The sequence below is a fragment of the Mustelus asterias genome, chromosome 25 (genome assembly GCF_964213995.1).
Source record: "Mustelus asterias chromosome 25, sMusAst1.hap1.1, whole genome shotgun sequence".
Classification (NCBI taxonomy): domain Eukaryota; kingdom Metazoa; phylum Chordata; class Chondrichthyes; order Carcharhiniformes; family Triakidae; genus Mustelus; species Mustelus asterias.
The window spans coordinates 44,677,632-44,702,157 of NC_135825.1; the positions used below are offsets into that span (position 1 = coordinate 44,677,632).

Below are 24,526 nucleotides of genomic sequence, written 5' to 3' on the forward strand. Positions count from 1 at the left end.
AGCGATAATACCACTAGGCCATCGCCCATCCCACTCCCTAGTGTAGATTGAGAAGCAGATTTCAGGCAGTAGACAGAAGAGACAATGCCTACATGAGGAAAGCCCTTTTTTCTACAGTAAGTGATTAGGATCGGGAATGCAGTGTCTGAGAGTGTGGTGGAGGCAGATTCACACAGTGAGTGGTTAGGATCTGGGATGCACTGTCTGACAGTGTGCTGGAGTCAGTTTCATACAATAAGTGGTTAGGATCTGGGATGCACTGCCGGAGAGTGCGGTGGAGACAGATTCACACAGTGAGTGGTTAGGATCTGGGATGCACTGTCTGAGAGTGCGGTGTAATTAGATTCAAACAGTGAGTGGTTAGGATCCGGAATGCACTGTCTCGGAGTGTGGCGGAGGCAGCATGAGCTGCGGCTTTCAAAAGTGAATCATTTCCTGACAAATAGAAAAATCTGGGACTACACAGAAAAGGAGAGTGGCACTAGGTGAACTGCCCCTTCAGAGGGCTAGCATCATTGACAGGCTAATGTCTTTCCTCTTTGTTGTAGCTATTCTATCATTCTCAGTGCCTTCCTCCCCTGTCTGATAGGCTCTGTGACCCCCCTCCTCCCTGCAATATTTTGAGGTTTCTCTTACCATCACAGGCACGAGAGGTTGGAGATCTGCTTTCCTGTCTTAGTGAGAGTTTAGTTGATGTGAGTTGAAGTAACATTAAGGTGTCAGCCAGCATTCTGTAATAGGAATGGTGAGTGGTCACACACCAATGTAACACAGCCTCTGGTAACGTGTCCATATCCTTTAGCTCTCTCTCTCTCTCTCTCTCTCAGTCGCTGTGACTCTGTATTCTTGGCAGCATTCCACTTCTTATTGCAACATCATAATGGGCACAACCCAGCTTGATTGGTTCATTAATGTTTGGATTGCACTTTCCCTGGATGGCTGACAGTGCTGTCAATCATATGACAGGGGGTAAGGTTACAGCTTCGACTGTACAATAGCAGCAGGAACCACGTTAATGCCATTTAATCATGAATAAACTTGTTCAACGTGTAACCCAGCAGCTCGGGAAACCGAGCCAGGGTCTGTGGGGATGGCTGGTGAATAGGTTCTTGGAGAAAAAGAACAGATTGCTGGAACTGAATGCTGTCAGACTATGTGACATCCAGCCTGAGAGTGCGGTGCTGGAACTAGGTTTTGGACCAGGCCTCGGGCTGGAGGAAGCTGTGAAATATCTCACCCACCCCAAAGGAAAACTCTACGGTATAGATTACTCAGACTACATGCATAGTGTAGCCAGCAGGAGGTTACAGGCTGACATTCGGACAGGGAAGGTGACCCTGTTTCTGGGAAGTGTGGAACAGATCCCTCTAGAAGACAACGTGGTGGACAGAGTGTTTCACTGTAACTGTTACTACTTCTGGCCTGACCTGCATGCTGGGAGCAAAGAGATCCACAGAGTCATGAAACCAGGTACAGTTTGGTGAATATAAATGTCGAGGCTCGAGAGGGTTGGAATTGGGAATGTTGGCATCGTAACAATGAGCACATAATGCTTCAGGCACACAAACCATTTCCTGACTTTTCACTGATTATCGCCAAATCTTTACTGTACAGAAGGAGGCCATTTGGCCCTTCGAGTCTGCACAGGCTCTCTTAAAAGAGCACTCTATCTAGTCCCACTCCCCTGCTTTATCTCCGTAACCTTGCACGTTCCCTCTTTTCAGATAGCAAGCCAATTATTTTCTGAATACCTCGGTTGAACCAGCCTCCTTCTCAGGAAGTTAATTCCAGACTCCAACCCCCCTCTGGGTGAAACATTTTCCCTCACATCACTTTTACTCCTTGTGCCCATTATTTTGAATCTGTGCTCTCTGTTCTTGATACGCTCTTGAGTGAGTCTCTCACTATTTACCTTGTCCATATCCCTCAGGATCTTGAATCCCTCTATCAAATCTTCTCTCAGCCTTCTTTTCTCCAAGGGAAACAGTTCCAACCTCTCCAGTCTATCTTCATAGCTACAGTTCCTTATCCCTCGAATCATTCTTGTGAATCTTCTCTGTGCTCTCTCCAACCCTTTACATCCTTCCTCCAGTATAGCTCCAGGAACTGGGTGCTATACTCTAGGTGAGGCCTAACTCGGGTCTTATACAAGTTCAACATGACCTCCTTACTCTTGTACTCGTGCCTACAATACTATATGCTTTATTAACTGCTCTCTCAACATGCCCTGCCATCTTCAATGTCTTATGTACTTTTACACCGAGGTCCCTGCATCTCCTTTAGAGTTTCCCTCTTTGCTTTATACTGTTTCTCCATATTCATCCTATCCTGCCTTTTTTTGACAGTGATGATGTGGAGATGCCGGCGTTGGACTGGGGTAAACACTGTAAGAAGTCTCACAACACCAGGATAAAGTCCAACCGTTGGACTTTAACCTGGTGTTGTGAGACATCTTACTGTTTTTTGACCATGTCAGAAGATCTGGAGAGAAACATATGGTTTTCAGTCAAAAGCTGACACTTTGCCATTTATTCGGAGAATTCCACCCTGCATTTGTTTATGTTTTGCAGGCTGCGGTTTGACATGTAAAATGTTTTGGGGGAAGACATGCAGAGAGACAAATGGGCCTTAGAGAAACAGGGGTAAAACCCCCAAAACCCGTTCAGACGTATTTATTTAGGCCTCTGGTATGTGGTGTTGTTCATGTCTGTGAGGTTACGTCAAAGCGGATAGTGTGCCTTCTCCAGCAGCTGACCAGTTTGGAAGTGCAGCCAGGTTTGGCACTTATCAGATCACCTGAGATCCCAAAAACATGTAATTGTCTCAACCACAGGACCTCCTGTCAAACCACAAGCTCCTTTCCCTCTATCCCAGTGAGAAAGTGCCTAGACAAAGCCAGTTTATCCTGCTGATGGTTAATTCCCATCACGTGTGGCCAGACTCTGGGCTTGCTGCTCCTGATCACTGCCTTTGAGTCCCCCTCACGCCACTACACCCGTCAACATTGACCAGTATGCCCTGTTCTTCCTGAAGGATTTCTTCACAGGTTTTGTCAATCCCTTTGCTCGTTGACAGTTTAATTGAAGTTAATTTTAAAAAACACTGCAATTTGCAGAGAGCAGGAAAGACCTTTGGGCAGCTTCATGTGTTCCTGACAGGCTTTTTGAAAAACTGGGAAATGACAGTTCTGATGTTTTTAAAGCCTGTCTTCCTGGTCTGATACTCTGGCTGCTGAGACTGGACAACGATGAGAGCTCCATTTAGGACAATGAGCCCAGGCCCCCCAAAATTTGCACCATTAGCAACCGCCCCACCCTTCTTGGGCCGTGTCTCCAGGCTCCCAGACCAGCATGGGTCAGTTTGGGTGCCTGAAGGCGGGCACCCAGTGGCGGGCACCAGAAAGGCCAGCCTGGGGCAAGAGCAGCCATAGGGCACCCAGAAGAGGGACCTCTCCCCCTGAAACCCACACCCAGTGTGACCCTAACACCATAAGTCCGTAAGATATAGGAACAGAGTCTACTCTGCCATTTAATCATGGCTTATATGATTCTCATCCCCATTCTCCTGCCTACTACCTGTAACCCTTGATCCCTTATTAATCAAGAACCTACCTATCTCTGTCTTAAAGACACCCAATGACCTGGCCTCCACAGCCATCTGTGGCAATGAGTTCCACAGATTCATCAGCTTCTGGCTGAAGAAGGTCCTCCTTAGCTCAGTTTTAATGGTGTGTCCCTTCACTTTGAGGTTGTGCTTTTGAGTTCTAGTGTATCCCACTAGTGGAAACATCCTCTCCACTTCTACTCTATCGAGGCTTCTCAGTGTTCTGTGAGTTTCAATTAGATCCCCCCTCATTCTTCTAAACTCCATTCAGTATCGACCCAGACTCCTCAACCACTCCTCATATGATAAACCCTTAATTCCTAGAATCATTCTTGTGAACTTCCTCTGGACCCCCTCCAAGGCCAGCACATCCATCCTTAGGTATGGGGCCCAAACTGCTCACAATATTCCAAATGGGGTCTGACCGGAGCCTTATACAGCCTCAGCAGTACATCCCTGCTCTTGTATTCTAGCCCTCTAGAATTGAATGCTAACATAGAATTTGCCTTTCTAACTGCCAGCTGAACCTGCACATTAACCTTAAGAGAGTGGTGGCCTGGCTGCTGAATTAAATTAAAGATTTGCAAACGTTGGAGAGCAGAATGCCTTCTGTAATGTCGCAACTATGTTAGGGGTTAAGGGAAGGTAGTGGCATAGTGTAATTGTCACTGAATTAGTAATCCAGAAACTCAGTTAGTGTTCTGGGACCCAGGTTCAAATCCCACTATGGCAGAAGGTGAAATTTGAATCAATAAAAATCTGGAATTAAGAATCTACTGATGACCATGAAACCATAGTCAGAGGTTTACAGCATTGAAACAGGCCGCCCTTTTTTTTAAAACCCTAAGCTAATCCCAGTTACCTGCATTTGGCCCATATCCCTCTATACCCATCTTACCCATGTAACTGTCTAAATGCTTTTTAAAAGACAAAATTGTACCCGCCTCTACTACTACCTCTGGCAGCTTGTTCCAGACACTCACCACCCTCTGTGTATCTCTCCCCTCTCACCTTAAACCTATGCCCTCTAGTTTAAGACTCCCCTACCTTTGGGAAAAGATACTGACTATCTAGCTGATCTGTGCCCCTCATTATTTTATAGACCTCTATAAGATCACCCTTCAGCCTTCTACACTCCAGAGAAAAAAGTCCTAGTCTATCCAGCCTCTCCTTATAACTCAAATCATCAAATTTCGGTAGCATTCGAGTTAAATCTTTTCTGTACTCTTTCTAGTTTAATAATGTCCTTTCTGTAATAGGGCGACCAGAACTGTACACAGTATTCTAAGTGTGGCCTTACCAATGTCTTGTACAACTTCAACAAGACATCCCAACTCCTGTATTCAATGTTCTGACCAGTGAAACCAAGCATGCTGAATGCCTTCTTCACCACTCTGTCCACCTGTGACTCCACTTTCAAGGAGCTATGAACATGTGCCCCTAGATCTCTTTGTTCCGTAACTCTCGCCAACGCCCTACCATTAACTGAGTAAGTCATGCCCTGGTTCAATCTACCAAAATGCATCACCTTGCATTATCTAAATTAAATTCCATCTGCCATTCGTCAGCCCACTGGCCCAATTGATCAAGATCCCGTTGCAATCGGAGATAACTTTCTTCACTGTCCACTATGTCACCATTGTCAGAAAAACCCATCTGGTCGACTAATGTTCTTTAGGGAAGGAAATCTGCTGCCCTTACCTGGTCTGGCCTACATGTGACTCCAGAGCCACATCAATGTGGTTGACTCTCAACTGCCCTCTGAAATGGAGGGCAGTTATGGATGGGCAATAAATGTTGGCCCATCCAGCGAGGCCCACATCCCATAAATGAATAAATAGGGTTGTGGGTTTTGGACGAAAAGAAAAGATGTGGCTTGCGCATGTAGATTCAAACTAACATACAACAGGTTTATTAAAAGAGATGTCCTCTGCAATTTAGAGTAAAATCTGAAAGTAAAACAGCAGCCTGCAACATCCTAATGACATCACAATCAAATCATGTGGTCTGATCTTATGTGATCTGACCTGCAACCTTTCTAAATTTTTAATATCTCCAGGACCCCATGAAAATCCCAATCAATGAGTAGAATTTTCCCATGCCACCCACCACGGGAATTGTAGAGGGCCGGACAGGACCATACAAAGGTCCATTGACCTCAGGCAGGATTTTCTGGCCTTGGGGTGAGCGTGGGTGGAAAGTCTGGCCCTGTGGGGGCGATTCTCGCAAAAAGGTTCTCAATGCTGAATTCGCAGGAAAATTGGTGTAAATCACGATTGCTTTTTCAGTGGGAGTTCACACACAAATGTCCCTCACTGGGTGCAATGCAGAGGTCACAATCGTGAATACAATTAAAAGCTTGGGGTGGTGGGAGGTGGGGGCTATTCACGCCAGAGTCTGACAGTTCCGGGTCTCTGCAGATGTGCCGTGGCCCCAAACTGTCAGCCTACAGTTTTTTGACCAGCTTGATTGCTGGCCAGCCCAGGACCCTGCAGTGTTGCCCCCCCCCCCCCCCCCCCCCGCTCAATTGCGGCCCTCTGGAGCATTCCTGAGCCAGCCCCGACCACCACCTTCCCCCCCGCACCCAGGAACACCCCGATCACCATCCCCCAATCCCAACCCCCGGCAAAGCACCCCTTCCCCGGGGAGGGAGGCAGACCCCCCTCCCCGGCAGACCCACTACCTGGCAGACGCACCTCCCACTCCCCTGGCAGGTCACCCCGTCCCCCAGCCCACCCCAATCACAGGCCTCCCTCCATCCCCGATTGATCCCAATCCAGAGTGGCAGCGGGACCCTCACCTCCCCCCCACAGGTCACCCCTAGACCCCATCCCAGTTGGCCCCACCCGCTTGGCACTGCCCCATGCCCAATGGGCAGTCCCAAGGTGCCCCCCGGACATGGGCACTTTGCCTCTTGGGCAGTACCAGAGGACACAGGTTGGCACTGCCAGGGTACCCATGCCCAAGGGGCTTCACCACCAACTGCCCGACTCTCAAGGGGGCCTCCGATTGCTCCCACTTCACTCCAGTGGGGTCAGGCTGCTAGTTCCCCGAAAGTGAGGAGCTAGTCTGAACACCACCAGAGTGAAATTGTAATGGCGGAGTGGGAGATGCTCGAGGGCCCGGAGACTTCAGTCCCAGGCCTGATAACCACATTTAAATTGGATTAAAAATAGATTTAAATGACTTTGCTGTTCCCTCCGGTTTCCAGTGTGGTCCTAACTGTGCCGGATATCCGGCGATGGGAGATGCGTGTGCGTCGGGAATGCACGCATGAATCGGCCGACACGCGATTCTTCTGGCCCGCCGCGCTAAAACATTAGCGCGTCGGATGGGAGAATCGCCCTCTATATGTGGTATCTGGAAATGAACTGCTCTGACTCCAAAATACAATTGGCCACAAGTGTTTTGGATAAAGGATGCTTCACCTGTACTACTTGGAGAAGCACAGTAAGAAGTTTCACAACACCGGGTTAAAGTCCAACAGGTTTATTTGGCAGCACAAGTCACAAGCTTTTGGAGCGCTGCCCCTTCATCAGGTGAGTGGGAGTTCTGTTCACAAACAGGGCGTATATAAATACAAACTCAATTTACAAGATAATAGTTGGAATGCAAGTCTTTACAGGTAATCAAGTCTTAAAGGTACAGACAATGTGAGTGGAGAGAGCGTTAAGCACAGGTTAAAGAGATGTGTATTGTCTCCAGACAGGACAGTTAGTGAGATTTTGCAAGCCCAGGCAAGTCGTGGGGGTTACAGATAGTGTGACATGAACCCAAGATCCCGGTTGAGGCTGTCCTCATGTGTGCGGAACTTGGCTATCAGCTTTTGCTCAGCGATTCTGTGTTGTTGTGTGTCGACACACGACAACGCAGAATCGCTGAGCAAAAACTGATAACCAAGTTCCGTACACATGCGGACAGCCTCAACCGGGATCTTGGGTTCATGTCACACTATCTGTATCCCCCATGACTTGCCTGGGCATGCAAAATCTCACTAACTGTCCTGTCTGGAGACAATACACATCTCTTTAACCTGTGCTTAACCCTCTCTCCACTCACATTGTCTGTACCTTTAAGACTTGATTACCTGTAAAGACTTGCATTCCAACCATTATCTTGTAAATTGAGTCTGTGTCTTTATATGCCCTGTTTGTGAACAGAACTCCCACTCACCTGATGTAGGGGCAGCGCTCCGAAAGTTTGTGGCTTGTGCTACCAAATAAACCTGTTGGACTTTAGCCTGGTGTTGTGAGACTTCTTACTGTGCTTATCACAGTCCAACGCCGGCATCTCCACTACTTGGAGAATGCAGCTGAGCTGGGGCAGAAGAACAAAGGAATCTTGGAGTACAAGTGCAGAATTCACTAAAAGTTGTGCCACCAGTTAGCAACGTTCTGGCCACCATATTACAGACAGGATGCAGAGGCACTGGAGAGAGTGCAGAAAAGATTTACAAGAATGGTCCAAAAAAGCATGGATATATTCATCAGGAAAGGATGGGCAGTCTGGGTCTCTGTTCTCTTGAACAAAGGAAGCTGAGGGGTGTCCTAATTGAGATCTGTAAAACGATGAAAGATTTTGACAGAGAGAATGTTTCTTCTTGTGGGAAAGGTCAAGATATCTGACAGGGAGTTCGGAAGAAACCACTTTCCCAGAGAGTGTTGAGAACATGGAACTCACTACCACAGGTCGTGAATAATAAAGATATATTTGAGAGGAAGCTAGACAGGCATTTGAGGCACATAGGAATAGATGGTTACAGAGATAGATTCAGATGAGATAAGATGGGAAAACGTCGAATGGAGCATAAATGGCAGCGACTGTTTGGGCTGAAAAGTTTTGAAGTTTATTTATTAGTCACAAGTAAGGCTTACATTAACACTGCAATGAAGTTAGAGTGAAATTCCCCTAGCCGCCACACTCCAGCGCCTGTTCGGGTTAATACACCTATCCAACATGTCTTTCAGACTGTGGGGGAAACTGGAGCACCCAGAGTAAACCGATGCAGACACGGGGAGAACATGCAAACTCCACAGAGACAGTGACCCAGGAATCAAACCCAGGTCCCTGGTGCTGTGAGGCAGCAGTGCTAACCACTGCGCCACTGTGCTGCCCACAGTGAATGGCCTTTATCTGTTTCGTAGGTCCTATGGAATACTATGATGAAGAATTAAGGATTAAATTAGTTGATTTAATGGAAAAAAGATAGCCTCCATAGCTTTGATGAGCTAAATACCCTATTTCTGTGCCTTAACATGCTATAATTTTAACAATTTTATTAACAATTGTATTAAAATTACATTTGGAGCTTTGTAAATGTGGTTTAGAGACTTTATTTTGAATCCATATTAATACTTTCATTTTAACGATTGAGCAGCTCTGAAGTGTGACCCAGTTGGTTGTAAGAAATTGGGACGGATGACAATTAATGAGATGAAACTTTGCTTATTAAGAACATCCATCCCAACCAATCAGCAGCTGTAGATGTGAGCCATGTGACTTGGAGGAAGCATGATGTTTCTCAGTCGTTTTGAGCTCCGTTCCCTCTATGGAATCTTCAGCAAGGAAAGTCAAAAGGCTGCCTGTTCCTTGTCTATCTGTGATAGCTGGGATACAGTGGGAACACTCCTGCCTCTGAGTCAGTGGATTGTGGCTTCAAGTCCAAATCCAGATGTTTGAGCAGAAAAATCTAGGCTGACATTGTAATGCATACTGAGGGGGCGCTACTGTAATGCAGTACTGAGGGAGTGTTACTATAATGCATACTGAGGGAGTGCTACTGTAATGCAGTACTGAGGGAGTGCTACTATAATGCAGTACTGAGGGAGTGCTACTGTAATGCAGTACTGAGGGAGTGCTACTATAATGCAGTACTGAGGGAGTGCTACTATAATGCAGTACTGAGGGAGTGCTACTATAATGCAGTACTGAGGGAGTGCTACTATAATGCAGTACCGGTCTGACATCCATCATTACGAAGTGCTTCGAAAGGCTAGTCATGGCACGAATCAATTCCAGCCTCCTGGACTACCTGGATCCACTGCAGTTTGCCTACCACCGCAAAAGGTCCTCAGCAGACGGCATCTCCCTGGCCCTGCACTCAACCCTGGAACACCTGGATAACAAGGACACCTATGTCACACTCCTATTTATTGATTACAGCTCAGCCTCAACACCCTTATTCCTATGAAACTCATTTCCAAACTCCATGGTCTGGGCCTTGGCACCTCCCTCCGTGACTGGATCCTGAACTTCCAAACTCACGGACCACAATCAGTAAGGATAGGCAACAACACCTCCTCCACGAACATCCTCAACACCGGTGGCCCACAAGGCTGTGTTCTCAGTCCCCTACTATACTCCTCATACACCTATGACAGTGTGGCCAACTTCCCCTCCAATTCATAGAAATCATAGAAACCCTACAGTACAGAAAGAGGCCATTCGGCCCATCGAGTCTGCACCGACCACAATCTCACCCAGGCCCTACCCCCATATCCCGAAAAATTTACCCACGAATCCCTCTAACCTACACACCTCAGGACACTAAGGGCAATTTTTAGCATGGCCAATCAACCTAACCCGCACATCTTTGGACTTTGTATCAATTAGATTTTCAAGTTTGCTGACGACACCACCGTAGTGGGTTGAATCTCAAACAATGACGAGACAGAGTACAGGAATGAGATAGAGAATCTGGTGAACTGGTGCGGCAACAATAATCTCTCCCTCAATGTCAACAAAATGAAGGAGATTGTCATCGACTTCAGGAAGCGTAAAGGAGAACATGCCCCTGTCTACATCAATGGGGACAAAGTAGAAAGGGTCGAAAGCCTCAGGTTTTTCGGTGTCCAGATCACCAACAACCTGTCCTGGTCCCCCCATGCTGACACTAGTTCAGAAAGCCCACCAATGCCTCTACTTTCTCAGATGACTCAGGAATTTTGGCATGTCAGCTACAACTCTCACCAACTTTTACAGATGCACCATAGAAAGCATTCTTTCTGGTTGTATCACAGCTTGGTATGACTCCTGCTCTGCCGAAGACCGCAAGGAACTACAAAAGGTCATGAGTGTAGTCCAATCCATCACGCAAACCAGCCTCCCATCCATTGACTCTATCTACACTTCCCGCTGCCTCGCCAAAGCAGCCAGCATAATTAAGGACCCCACGCACTCCGGACATTCTCTTGGGAAAAAGATAATGGAAGTCTGAGGTCATGTACCAACTGACTCAAGAACAGCTTCTTCCCTGCTGCTGTCAAACTTTTGAATGGACTTACTTTGCATTAAGTTGTCTTTCTCTACAACCTAGCTATGACTGTAACACTACATTCTGCACTCTCTCATTTTCTTCCCTATGAATGGTATGCTTTGCCTGTATAGTGCGCAAGAAACAATACTTTTCACTGTGTGTTAATACATGTGACAATAATAAATCAAATCAAATCAAACAAATCAAATCAAAAGCATGGGTAAGATGGGTATAGAGGGATAAGGGTCAAATGCGGGCAATTGGGATTAGTTTACTGGTTAAAAGCTGGGTGGCATGGACAAGTTGGGCTGAAGGGCCTGTGTTCATGCTGTAAACCTCTATGACTCTATGAGATGTTAAGCTCTCTGCTCTCACCGGGATGTAAAAGCATGGTACTTCTCCAAGAGGAACATGACATTTCCCCACAGAGCCTTGGCCAATAGTTATCTCTGAACCAATATCACTGAAGTTTTCAATCCTGATCATTATCACAAATTGATTTGTGGAATCTTGCTATACACGTACTGGTCGCTGCAATTCTTACATTACAACAGTAACTACATTTCAAATATATTTAATTGAGAAGCATTTGGATCCTAAGGTTGCGAAAGAAATGCAAGCGCTTTCATTACTCAAGATGGCAATCACTGAGCAAAGGAAGGATTTGTAAGGGCTGTATTCCAGAGGACATCGAAACGTATCGAGAACAGTTTTCAATATCTCACCTATTCTAAAGTCTGAGAGTTTGGCAGAGACAGATTCACACAGTGAGTGGTTAGGATCCGGAATGCACTGTTTACCAGTGTGGTGGAGACAGATTCACACAGCGAGTGATCAGGATCTGGGATGCACTATCTGAGAGTGCGGTGGAGACAGATTCGCACAGTGAGTGGTTAGGATCTGGAATGCACTGTTTGAGAGTGTGGTGGAGGCCGATTCACACAGTGAGTGATTAGGCTCTGGAATGTGTACTGTCTGAGAGTGCGGTGGAGACAGATTCATACAGTGAGTGATTAGGATCTGGAATGCACTGTTTATCAGTGCGGTGGAGACAGATTCACACAGTGAGTGCTTAGGCTCGAAGGCACTGTCTGAGAGTGCGGTGGAGATAGATTCACACAGTGAGTTCTTAGGATCAAGAATGCACTCCCTGAGAGTTTGGAGGAGACAGATTCACACAGTGAGTGATTAGGATCAGAAATGTACTGTTTATCAGTGCGGTGGAGACAGATTCACACAGCGAGTGATTTGGATCAGGAATGCACTGTCTGAGAGTGCGGTGGAGTCAGTGTCACACAGTGAGTGGTTAGGATCTGGAATGCACTGTCTAAGAGTGTGGAGGACAGATTCGCACAGCGAGAGGTGAGGATCTGGGATGCATTGTCTGACAGTGTGCTGGACTCAGATTCACACAGTGAGTGGTTAGGATCTGGAATGCACTGTCTGAGAGTGTGGAGGACAGATTCACACAGCGAGTGATTTGGATCAGGAATGCACTGTCTGAGAGTGCGGTGGAGTCAGTATCACACAGTGAGTGGTTAGGATCTGGAATGCACTGTCTGAGAGTGTGGTGGAGACCGATTCACACAACGAGTGATTAGGATCTGGAATGCACTGTCTGAGAGTGTGGAGGACAGATTCGCACAGCGAGAGGTGAGGATCTGGGATGCGTTGTCTGACAGTGTGCTGGACTCAGATTCACACAGTGAGTGGTTAGGATCTGAAATGCATTGTCTGAGAGATGGTGGAGACCGATTCGTACAGTGAGTGGTGAGGATCAGGAATGCACTATCTTAGAGTGTGGCAGAGACACATTCACACAGTGAGTGGTTAGCATCTGGGATGCACTGTCTGGCAGTGTGGTGGAGACGGATTCATACAATAAGTGGTTAGAAACATAGAAAAACTACAGCACAAACAGGCCCTTCGGCCCACAAGTTGTGCCGAACACATCCCTACCTTCTAGACCTACCTATAACCCTCCATCCTATTACGCTCCATGTACTCATCCAGGAGTCTCTTAAAAGACCCTGTTGAGTTCGCCTCCACCACCACTGACGGCAGCCGATTCCACTCGCCCACCACCCTCTGTGTGAAAAACTTACCCCTAACATCTCCCCTGTACCTACCCCCCAGCACCCTAAACCTGTGTCCTCTCGTAGCAGACATTTCCACCCTGGGAAAAAGCCTCTGAGAGTCCACCCGATCTATGCCTCTCAACATCTTATACACCTCTATTAGGTCTCCTCTCATCCTTCGTCTCTCCAAGGAGAAAAGACCAAGCTCCCTCAGCCTATCCTCATAAGGCATGCCACTCAATCCAGGCAACATCCTTGTAAATCTCCTCTGCACCCTTTCAATCTTTTCCACATCCTTCCTATAGTGAGGCGACCAGAACTGAGCACAGTACTCCAAGTGGGGTCTGACGAGGGTCTTATATAGCTGCATCATTATCCCCGGACTCCTAAACTCAATCCCTCGATTGATAAAGGCCAGCACACCATACGCCTTCTTAACCACCTCCTCCACCTGCGGGGCCGATTTCAGAGTCCTACGGACCCGGACCCCAAGGTCCTTCTGATCCTCTACAGTACTAAGAGTCTTTCCCTTTATATTGTACCCCTTCATCTCATTTGACCTACCAAAATGGACCACGACGCATTTATCTGGGTTGAAGTCCATCTGCCACTTGTCCGCCCAGTCTTGCATCCTATCTATGTCCCTCTGTAACTTCTGACATCCCTCCAGACTATCCACAACCCCACCAACCTTCGTGTCGTCGGCAAACTTACCAACCCATCCCTCCGCTTCCTCATCCAGGTCATTTATGAAAATGACAAACAGCAAGGGTCCCAGAACAGATCCCTGGGGCACACCACTGGTGACCGACCTCCATTTAGAAAAAGACCCATCTATACCCACTCTCTGCCTCCTTTGGGCAAGCCAGTTCTGGATCCACCGGGCAGCAGACCCTTGGATCCCATGCCCTCTCACTTTTTCTAGAAGCCTTGCATGGGGGACCTTATCGAACGCCTTGCTAAAATCCATATAAACCACATCTACCGCTTTCCCTTCGTCAATGTGTTTAGTCACATTTTCGAAGAACGAAGGATCTGGGATGCACTGTCTCGGAGTGCGGCGGAGGCAGCATGAGCTGCGGCTTTCAAAAGTGAATCATTTCCTGACAAATAGAAAAATCTGGGACTACACAGAAAAGGAGAGTGGCACTAGGTGAATTGCCCCTTCAGAGGGCTAGCATCATTGACAGGCTAATGTCTTTCCTCTTTGTTGTAGCTATTCTATCATTCTCAGTGCCTTCCTCCCCTGTCTGATAGGCTCTGTGACCCCCCTCCTCCCTGCAATATTTTGAGGTTTCTCTTACCATCACAGGCACGAGAGGTTGGAGATCTGCTTTCCTGTCTTAGTGAGAGTTTAGTTGATGTGAGTTGAAGTAACATTAAGGTGTCAGCCAGCATTCTGTAATAGGAATGGTGAGTGGTCACACACCAATGTAACACAGCCTCTGGTAACGTGTCCATATCCTTTAGCTCTCTCTCTCTCAGTCGCTGTGACTCTGTATTCTTGGCAGCGTTCCACCTCTTATTGTAATGTCATAATGGGCACAACCCAGCTTGATTGGTTCATTAATGTTTGGATTGCACTTTCTCTGGATGGCTGACAGTGCTGTCAATCATATGACAGGGGGTAAGGTTACAGCTTCGACTGTACAGTAGCAACAGGAGCCACTTTAATGCCATTTAATCATGAATAAGCTTGCTCAACGTCTAACCCAGCAGCTCGGGAAACCGAGCCAGGGTCTGTGGGGATGGCTGGTGACTAGGTTCTTGGAGGATAAGAACAGATTTCTGGAGCTGAATGCTGTCAGATTATGTGACATCCATCCTGAGAGTACAGTGCTGGAATTGGGCTTTGGACCAGGTCTTGGACTGGAGGAAACTGTGAAATATCTCACCCACCCCAAAGGGAAACTCTACGGTGTAGATTACTCAGACTACATGCATAGTGTAGCCAGCAGGAGGTTACAGGCTGACATTCGGACAGGGAAGCTGACCCTGTTTCTGGCAAGTGTGGAACAGATCCCTCTAGAAGACAATGTGGTGAGCAGAGTGTTTCACTGTAACTGTTACTACTACTGGCCTGATCTACATGCTGGGAGCAAAGAGATCCACAGAGTCATGAAACCAGGTACAGTTTGGTGAATATAAATATTGAGGCTCGAGAGGGTCAGAATTGTGAATGTTGGCATCGTAACAATGAGCACATAATGCTTCAGGCACACAAACCATTTCCTGACTTTTCACTGATTATCGGCAAATCTTTACTGTACAGAAGGAGGCCATTTGGCCCTTCGAGTCTGCACAGGCTCTCTTAAAAGAGCACTCTATCTAGTCCCACTCCCCTGCTTTATCTCCGTAACCTTGCACATTCTCTCTTTTCAGATAGCAATTCAATTCTTTTCTGAATACCTCGATTGAACCAGTCTCCACCTCAGGAAGTTAATTCCAGACTCCAACCCCCCTCTGGGTGAAACATTTTCCTTCACATCACTTTTACTCCTTGTGCCCATTATTTTGAATCTGTGCTCTCTGTTCTTGATGCACTCTTGAGTGAGTCTCTCACTATTTACCCTGTCCATATCCCTCAGGATCTTGAATCCCTCTATCAAATCTTCTTTCAGCCTTCTTTTCTCCAAGGAAAACAGTTCCAACCTCTCCAGTCTATCTTCATAGCTACAGTTCCTTATCCCTGGAATCATTCTTGTGAATCTTCTCTGTGCTCTCTCCAACCCTTTACATCCTTCCTCCAGTATAGCTCCCAGAACTGGGTGCTATACTCTAGGTGAGGCCTAACTCGGGTCTTATACAAGTTCAACATGACCTCCTTACTCTTGTACTCAGTGCCTACAATACTATATGCTTTACTAACTGCTCTCTCAACATGCCCTGCCATCTTCAATGTCTTATGTACTTTTACACCGAGGTCCCTGCATCTTCAGTAGAGTTTCCCTCTTTGCTTTACACTGTTTCTCCATATTCATCCTACCCTGCTTTTTTTGACAGTGTCAGAAGATCTGGAGAGAAACAGTCAAAAGCTGACACCATTTATTTGGAGAATTCCACCCTGAATTTGTTTTTGTTTTGCAGGCTGGGGTTTGACAAGTAGTATTGTTTTGGGGAGGGGGAAGACATGCAGAGACAAATGGGCCTTAGAGAAACAGGGGTAAAACCCCCAAAACCCGTTCAGACTTATTTATTTAGGCCTCTGATATGTGGTGTTGTTCATGTCTGTGAGGTTACGTCAAAGCGGATAGTGTGCCTTCTCCAGCAGCTGACCAGTTTGGAAGTGCAGCCAGGTTTGGCACTTATCAGATCACCTGAGATCCCAAAAACATGTAATTGTCTCAACCACAGGACCTCCTGTCAAACCACAAGCTCCTTTCCCTCTATCCCAGTGAGAAAGTGCCTTGACAAAGCCAGTTTATCCTGCTGATGGTTAATTCCCATCACGTGTGGCCAGAATCTGGGCTTGCTGTTCCTGACCACTGAGTTTGAGTCCCCCTCACGCCACTACACCCATCAATATTGACCAGTATGCCCTGTTATTCCTGAAGGATTTCTTCACAGGTTTTGCGACTGGAATCAATTCTTTTGCTCGTTGACAGTTTAACTGAAGTTAATTTAAAAAAACACTGCAATTTGCAGAGAGCAGGAAAGACCTTTGGGCAGCTTCATGTGTTCCTGACAGGCTTTTTGAAAAACCGGGAAATGACAGTTCTGATGTTTTTAAAGCCTGTCTTCCTGGTCTGATACTCTGGCTGCTCAGTCTGGACAACGATGAGAGCTCCATTTAGGACAATGAGCCCAGGCCCCCCAAAATTTGCACCATTAGCAACCGCCCCACCCTTCTTGGGCCGTGTCTCCAGGCTCCCAGGCCAGCATGGGTCAGTTTGGGTGCCTGAAGGCGGGCACCCAGTGGCAGGCTAAGGGGTCCAGTGCACCAGAAAGGCCAGCCTGGGGCAACAGCAGCCATAGGGCAGGCACACTGAAGAGGGGTCCTCTCCCCCTAGAACCCCCATGCAGTGTAGTGGCCTGGCTGCTGAATTAAATTAAAGATTTGCAAACGTTGGAGAGCAGAATGCCTCCTGTAATGTCGCAACTATGTTAGGGGTTAAGGGAAGGCAGTGGCATAGTGTAATTGTCACTGAATTAGTAATCCAAAAACTCAGTTAATGTTCTGGGACCCAGGTTCAAATCCCACTATGGCAGAAGGTGAAATTTGAATCAATAAAAATCTGGAATTAAGAATCTACTGAAGACCATGGAACCCATTGTCAATTGTCAGAAAAACCCATCTGGTTGACTAATGATCTTTGGGGAAGGAAATCTGCTGTCCTTAGCTGGTCTGACCTACATGTGACTCCAGAACCACATTAATGTGGTTGACTCTCAACTGCCCTCTGAAATGGAGGGCAATTAGGGATGGGCAATAAATGGTGGCCCATCCTGTAAATGAATAAATAGGGTTGTGGGTTTTGGACAAAAAGAAAAGATGTGGCTTGTGCATGTAGATTCAAACTAACATACAACAGGTTTATTGAAAGAGATGTCCTCTGCAATTCACAGAGTAAAATTTGAAAGTAAAACAGCAGCCTGCAACACCCTAATGACATCACAATCAAATCATGTGGTCTGATCCTGCAATGTCTTTAAATTTTTTAATATCTCCAGGATATTTTCATGAACATCCCAATCAGTGGGTATAATTTTCCCATCCCACCCCTCATGGGAATTGTCGAGGACTGGACAGGACATACAAAGGTCCATTGACCTCAAGCGGGATTTCCGGTCTTGGGGCGAGCGCGGCTAGAAAATCCCACCCTGTGTCTGTTTCTCGACAACCTCAGTTTGCTGCAATGGAACATCCATCCCCTTGTGTCTGCTTCCAAATCTGTGCCATCCCTATTCCACCGACATTACTTTCTCATTCTATTGACATTGAGATTATTTCTTCACATACCTTCCAATGTAACCTTACATCAGAAAACTGGGTATTTACCTTTCATTCAACAGGTGGGCTGATGGTTACCACCCTGAACCTGGAAGCTCTGGAGAAGATTGTTGCTGCTGGAGTGTTAAAGGGTACACAATGGCCACCTGAACCATACATGGAGGTTCTCCGAGACACAGGATTTGTTGACGTGCGTATGGAGGACAAACAAGACAAAGGAAGAACTTTTCAGGCTATCTTTGCCACAGCAAACAAGGCCTAATGGTTGAATAATTTGCAGAAAATGCTGGAAAATTTCAGCAGGTCTGATAGCATCTATGGAGAGAAAATAGAGCCTACGTTTTGAGTCTGCATGACTCTTCGTCAGAGCAGCTCTGACGAAGGGTCATCCTGATGCGAAATGTTGACTCCATTCTCTCTTCACAGAAGCTGTCAGATCTGCTGAGATTTTCCAGCATTTTATGTTTTTGTTTCAGATTCCAGGATCCGCAGTAATTTGCTTTTATGGCTGAATAATTTGGAGTTGCTAAAGCTGTTTCATTATATGTAAAATTAAATGGGAATACAAAATCACTTATATCAGTTATATTCCATTTAGCCCAGACAGGTTTGGAAAGATCAGATAAGGAGAATAATTTTACTACAGACTCTGCTGCTCCTTTGGAAAGTTAAGCATTGCACGATATGGCCGATTTCGAAAAAATGGGAAAGGGGGAGTAACTCTACTTATTCTGGAGAATATAATAGCAATAGAGAAAAGAGACAAAGCTGTCAGCAAAACAAAAATCGAATCCATATGAATAGTAATAAAAAGATAAACTATCACACTAAAGGTGTGGAAATAGGTGTAGGCCATCTCTTAATGGAAGGAAAGTGGAGGAAGAAAGATGCATATAAATTCAGGAATTGAGTAAAAATCTGGATAATAATTATTGGGGATTTCAATCACCTTGATATTAATCAGATAGAAGGGGGAGCTAAAGGGATAACAAAATGGAATTCCTGCAATGTGGACAGAATTATTTTCGAACCCGGGAAGCCATTTTGAGCCTGTGTTAGCAGTCCGCAGGATCACTGACATGGGCGGAAAATCCAGAGGGAATCAGGAAATGCGATTCTCTCTGGCGATATCACGTTTCCCGATTTTCCATGCCCCTTCCCGGTGACATCACAATGTTCATGCCCACAAAGAGTAAGAACCATATTTTAGTGGATTTAAATAAATGTTAGTATTATTATCCAGCCCTGCCCTCCCCGCCACTTGATCCACTCTCACTGAATATTGGAAGCTTGCCAAGCTTAAGTGCTGAAGTTCGGCGCCTCAATCTCTGTGTAAGCGACCTGAATATGTGGAGCTGGCCTTGCCATCTCTATCAGGCCCTGCCTTGTCAGAGTGACAGCGTAAACCCCATCTCCATTCACTTTTTTACTCAGTCTGAAGATCTGGAGAGAAATCTGGTCTACGCAGCTGGACAACTACATGCCAAATTTCAGCCAGAGTTTGATAATTGGGCTGGAATTATCCGGTCATTTACGCCCCGCTGCAGCTGCAACCGAGAACGGAGAATTTGGCGCTCTGCCAAATCTCCGTTCACCGCACAGGGACCAAGGAATCCCTCTGGCATGAATGGCCGGAAAATTCCAGCCTTGGAAAAAATATGGTAAGATTCTGCCCAAGATATAAGAAAAATAAAGGAAGATTCCCTATTGGATCAAGCAATGAGGAATGATGTAGAGCAAGTGAGAGAAGTGATGGTAGAGGAACATGTAGGCAATAGTGAGCAAAATATAATATACAGTGGAGCCCCGTTGTAACGATTTAGCGCAAAATCGGATATGACGCGATGAATCATTGGACCCTTTTTTTTACTATTTCCGGTTTAGTGATTTAGCGCGACCCCGATAACATTCGCGATAACATTTTATGGACCCCAACCATCGCGTTACAGCGGGGCTCCACTGGATATGCCTTAAGGTGCCACTAATGACAAGAAAAACAAGTTAATAGATTGGAGGAAAGCTGAATTTAAGAGAGGAGGGTGGGGGGGGGGGGGGGGGGAAGTCGGGGGACTGCAACAAATTACAAGAGGACATGAATAACAATAAATAATTAGCAAACGAAGTTCAACACAGATAAATGTGAGGAGCGTAATTTGGCAGGAAGAGGAAAAGGGTCACTTACAGGTCAAGTATCCTTTATCCGTAAATCCCAAAATCAAACTCATCCAAAAACCACACTTTCCATGAACCTCAGCGACCTTTACTGACTCTAGCTGTTTGTTTACCTTGCATTGTTTACCTTGTCATTATTGTGGCAAACATGTCAAAAATAAACTTTTTACAGGAGCCCTGTATTTATTATTCGGTGATACATCTTACTTTTCTAGCCATTTTACATGTAGCTAGCTGAGGCTTAGGCCATTGTAAGTTTATGGGTGGAATTTTCCCGTCCTGCTCGCCTTAGGAAGAAGGTCCATTGATCTCGGGCGGGTATTTCCGACCTTGGGCCGAGTGCATCTGGAAAATCCTGCCCTTTTTATAGTATCTGGAAACTGAAATAATCTGAATCCAAAATACAATTGCCCACAAGAGTTTTGGATAAAGGATGTTCCACCTGTACTACTTGGAGAATGCAGTCGAGCTGAGGTAGGAGAATAAAGGAATCTTGGAGTACAAGTGCAGAATTCATTAAAAGTTGTGTCACCAGTTAGTAACGCCATAAAAAAAATAACACAACCAAGCACTAGATTTTATTTCTAGAGAGATAGAATTGAAAAGTTGGGAAGTTATGATAAACCTGTATCAAACATTAACCCACACTTCGCATGCAGTTCTGGTCACCATATTAGAGACAGGATGTAGAGGCACTGGAGAGGGTACAGAAAAGATTTACAAGAATGGTCCAGAAAAACATGGGTATATTCATCAGGAAAGGATGGACAGTCTGGGTCTCTGTTCTCTTGAACAAAAGAGGTTGAGGGGTGACCGAATCGAGATCTATAAAACGATGAAAGGTTCTGACAGAGAGAATGTTTCCTCTTGTGGGGAAGAGCATAACCAAAAGGTCAAGAAATCTGACAGGAAGTTCAGAAGAAACCACTTTCCCAGAGAATGTTGAGAACACGAACTCGCTACCACAGGGAACGAGTGAAGTGAATAATAAAGATACATTTGTGGGGAAGCTAGACAGGCATTTGAGGGAGATGGGAATAGACGGTTACAGAGATAGATTCATATGAGGTAAGATGGGAAACGGTCGAGTGGAGCTTTAATGGCAGTGACTGTTTGGGCTGAATGGTCTTTATCTGTTCCGTAGGTCCTATGGCATCATATGATTTAGAACTAAGGATTAAATTAGTTGATTTAATGGAAATAAAATAGCCTCCATAGCTTTGATGAGCCAAATGTTCTATTTCCGTGCCTTAACATGCTATAATTTTAACAATTTTATTAACAATTGTATTAAAAGTACATTTGGAGCTTTGTAAATGTGGTTTAGAGACTATATTTTGAATCCATATTAATGCTTTCATTTTAATGATTGAGCAGCTCTGAGGTGTGACCCAGTTGGTTGTAAGAAATTGGGACGGATGGCAATTAATGAGATGAAACTTTGCTTATTAAGAACATCCATCCCAACCAATCAGCAGCTGTAGATGTGAGCCATGTGACTTGGAGGAAGCATGATGTTTCTCAGTCGTTTTGAGCTCCGTTCTCTCTCTGGAATCTTGCTGTGCATTTCCTACATTACAACAGTGACTACACTTCAAATATATTTAATTGAGAAACTTTTGGGTCCTAATGTTGCAAAAGAAATGCAAGCGCTTTCTTTACTCAAGCTGGCAATCAAGAGGAACTGAGCAAAGGAAGGATTTGTAAGGGCTATCTGGGTTAAGCACAGGTTAAAGAGATGTGTATTGTCTCCAGCCAGGACAGTTAGTGAGATTTTGCAAGCCCAGGCACGTTGTGGGGGGGGGTTACAGATAGTGTGACATGAACCCAAGATCCCGTGTCATCGATGAAGACGAACAACTCGCCAAGGCCATCCCCACACCCCCACTTCTTGCCTTCAAACAAACCATTGTCCACAGCAAACTACCCAGCCTTCAGGAGAACAGTGACCACGACACCACACAACCCTGCCACAGCAACCTCTGCAAGATGTACTGGATCATCAACACAGATACCGTCATCTCACGTGAGAACACCATCCACCAGGTACACGGTACAGACTCTTGCGACTCGGCCAACATTGTCTACCTGATACGCTGCAGGAAAGGATGTCCCGAGGCATGGTACATTGGGGAAACCATGTAGACCCTACGACAACGGAGGAGTGAACACCGCTCAACAATTACCAGACAGGAGTGTTCTCTTCCTGTTGGGGAACACTTCAGCAGTCACAGGCATTCATCCTCTGATCTTTGGATAAGCGTTCTCCAAGGTGGCCTTCATGACACACAACTCAGAATCGCTGAGCAGAAACTGATAGCCAAGTTCCGCACACATGAGGGCGGCCTCAACCAGGATCTTGGGTTCATGTCACACTATCTGTAACCCCCATGACTTGCCTGGGCTTGCAAAATCTCACTAACTGTCCTGTCTGGAGACAATACACACCTCTTTAACTTGTGCTTGGCCCTCTCTCCACTCACATTGTCTGTACCTTTAAGACTTGATTACCTGTAAACACTCACATTCCAACCATTATCTTGTAAATTGAGTTTGTGTCTTTATATGCCCTGTTTGTGAACACAAGTCCTCACTACCTGATGAAGGAGCTTGAGGCTCCGAAAGCTAATGCTGCCAAATAAACCTGTTGGGCTTTAACCTGGTGTTGTGAGACTTCTTACTGTGCTTACCCTAGTCCAACGCCGGCATCTCCACATCATGATCATCATGAGATGCAGAGCAACACAGCACGGTGGCACAGTGGTTAGCACTGCTGCCTCACAGTGCCAGGGACCCAGGTTCGATTCCCAGCTTGGGTCACTGTCTGTGCGGAGTCTGCACATTCACCCCGTGTCTGTGTGGATTTCCTCCGGGTGCTCTGGTTTCCTCCCACAGTCCGAGAGACATGCTGGTTAGGTGCACTGGCCATGCTAAATTCTCCCTCAGTGTACCCGAACAGGCGCCGGAGTGTGGCGACTGGGGGATTTCACAGTAACTTCATTGCAGTGTTAATGTAAGCCTACTTGAGACATTAATAAATAAATTTTATTTTAAAAAATTTTAAACAGAGAAGTCTAAGTTCCTCTGTGGACCGGAAACTGATCTGAGATAAAGTTGCATTTGGTATTGCCCCATGGTCCTATATGTTGCAATTATAGCTCAGTAGCATACATTGTGCATAACACTGATGCAATATTTGGTTTTTGTACCATTACAGGGACTGTAACTCCTCTAGATATTCCCTGTTCAATTACAGAAGATGTCAGTTTGTGATCAGAAGTTGAAACTTTTAATCATGAAAAACAACAAAAAATAGACATTGGTAAAGTTTCTGGAGATCAGAATGTCCCCACATAATCCATCACAGGTGATCTCTTCTGTACATGCAGCACAGTAGTTAGCACTGCTGCCTCATAACACCAGGGACCCGGGTTCGATTCCCAGCTTGGGTCACTGTGTGGAGTCTGCACGTTCTCCTAGTATCTATGTGGGTTTCCTCCGGGTGCTCCAGTTTCCTCCCACAGTCTGAAAGACGTGCTGGTTAGGTGCATTGGTCATGCTAAATTCTTCCTCAGTGTACCCAAACAGGCACCGGAGTGTAGCGATTAGGGGATTTTCACAGTAATTTCATTGCAGTGTTGATGTAAGCCTACTTGTGACTAGTAAACTTTAAAAATATGTGCAATGGTTCAGCACACATGGAGGCCAAGTTTGCTCAAGTGGATTATGGAGCTACTCTAACCAACTTGAAACCAGCCTGTACACACATCATGAGCAGCCTGGGCTGCACAATTCAGCCTGCTTTCCTGGAGCCATGGATGCTGCTTTGCCTTCCTGTGCTGAGTGAGCACACTTCTGTCTCAGGCTGTGCCAGGTGTTAGGAATGTGCATCATAAGCATGCAGAGTAGGCAGATTATGCTGATTTGACGCCAGTTGTGCCACTTTTGACCACAATGCTCCAGCAAACATCTTCTCTATCAACTTCCTGGGGGTTACCAGAAACAGAACTGGACTAGCCATATAAATACTGTGACTACAAGAGCAGGTTAGAGGCTGGGAATCCTACAGTGAACAACTCACCTGACTCCCTGTCCACCATCTACAAGGTAGCTCACCACCACCTCTCAAGGGCAATTATGGATGGGTAATAAATGCCAACCTAACCTGCAACGCCCACGTCCCATGAATGAATAACTTAAAAGGTCTGTGCTCCACAAAGTCATTACCAGCCCCTCAGTTAATGCCAGCAATGCACTGAAGGATGAAGTACAGGACTGTTGAGAAACCCTGAAAGCCCCTTGACCACTAGTGTCCACAGTCATGATGACAGCGGATTGAAACTGGACAGCAGCAAGCTGAGCAGTCACAGCATGTTCACTCAGATGGTCAATGATTTCTGCTTGCGTTGGAATAATTAAAAAATTGACCATCAGACTCTGCACTATAGTTGGGTCCACATGGGCCCA

At 46.0% G+C, this 24,526-nt stretch overlaps 1 protein-coding gene across 2 annotated transcripts; it reads left to right on the plus strand.

Moving 5' to 3' along the window:
• Positions 1 to 963: 963 nt before the first annotated feature.
• LOC144511932 (putative methyltransferase YdaC) lies at positions 964 to 22,784 on the plus strand. 2 transcript variants are annotated; one of them, XM_078242411.1, is made up of 2 exons: positions 964 to 1,470; positions 17,950 to 22,783. In XM_078242411.1, the coding sequence occupies exons 1-2, from the start codon at positions 1,029 to 1,031 to the stop codon at positions 18,147 to 18,149; spliced, it is 642 nt and encodes a 213-aa protein (XP_078098537.1). In that variant the 5' UTR covers positions 964 to 1,028; the 3' UTR covers positions 18,150 to 22,783. The 2 variants fall into 2 exon arrangements, with proteins under 2 accessions (XP_078098537.1, XP_078098536.1); XM_078242410.1 differs by lacking the exon at positions 964 to 1,470 and adding an exon at positions 14,621 to 15,064 and having other exon boundaries at positions 17,950 to 22,784.
• Positions 22,785 to 24,526: the final 1,742 nt, after the last annotated feature.

What these genes read in the sequence shown, in the direction of transcription:
- LOC144511932 (XM_078242411.1), top strand. Translation starts at nt 1,029, where the DNA reads ATGAATAAACTTGTTCAACGTGTAACCCAGCAGCTCGGGAAACCGAGC. An exon ending in CCACAGAGTCATGAAACCAG is followed by an intron (nt 1,471 to 17,949) that starts GTACAGTTTGGT and finishes TTCATTCAACAG; the next exon opens with GTGGGCTGATGGTTACCACC.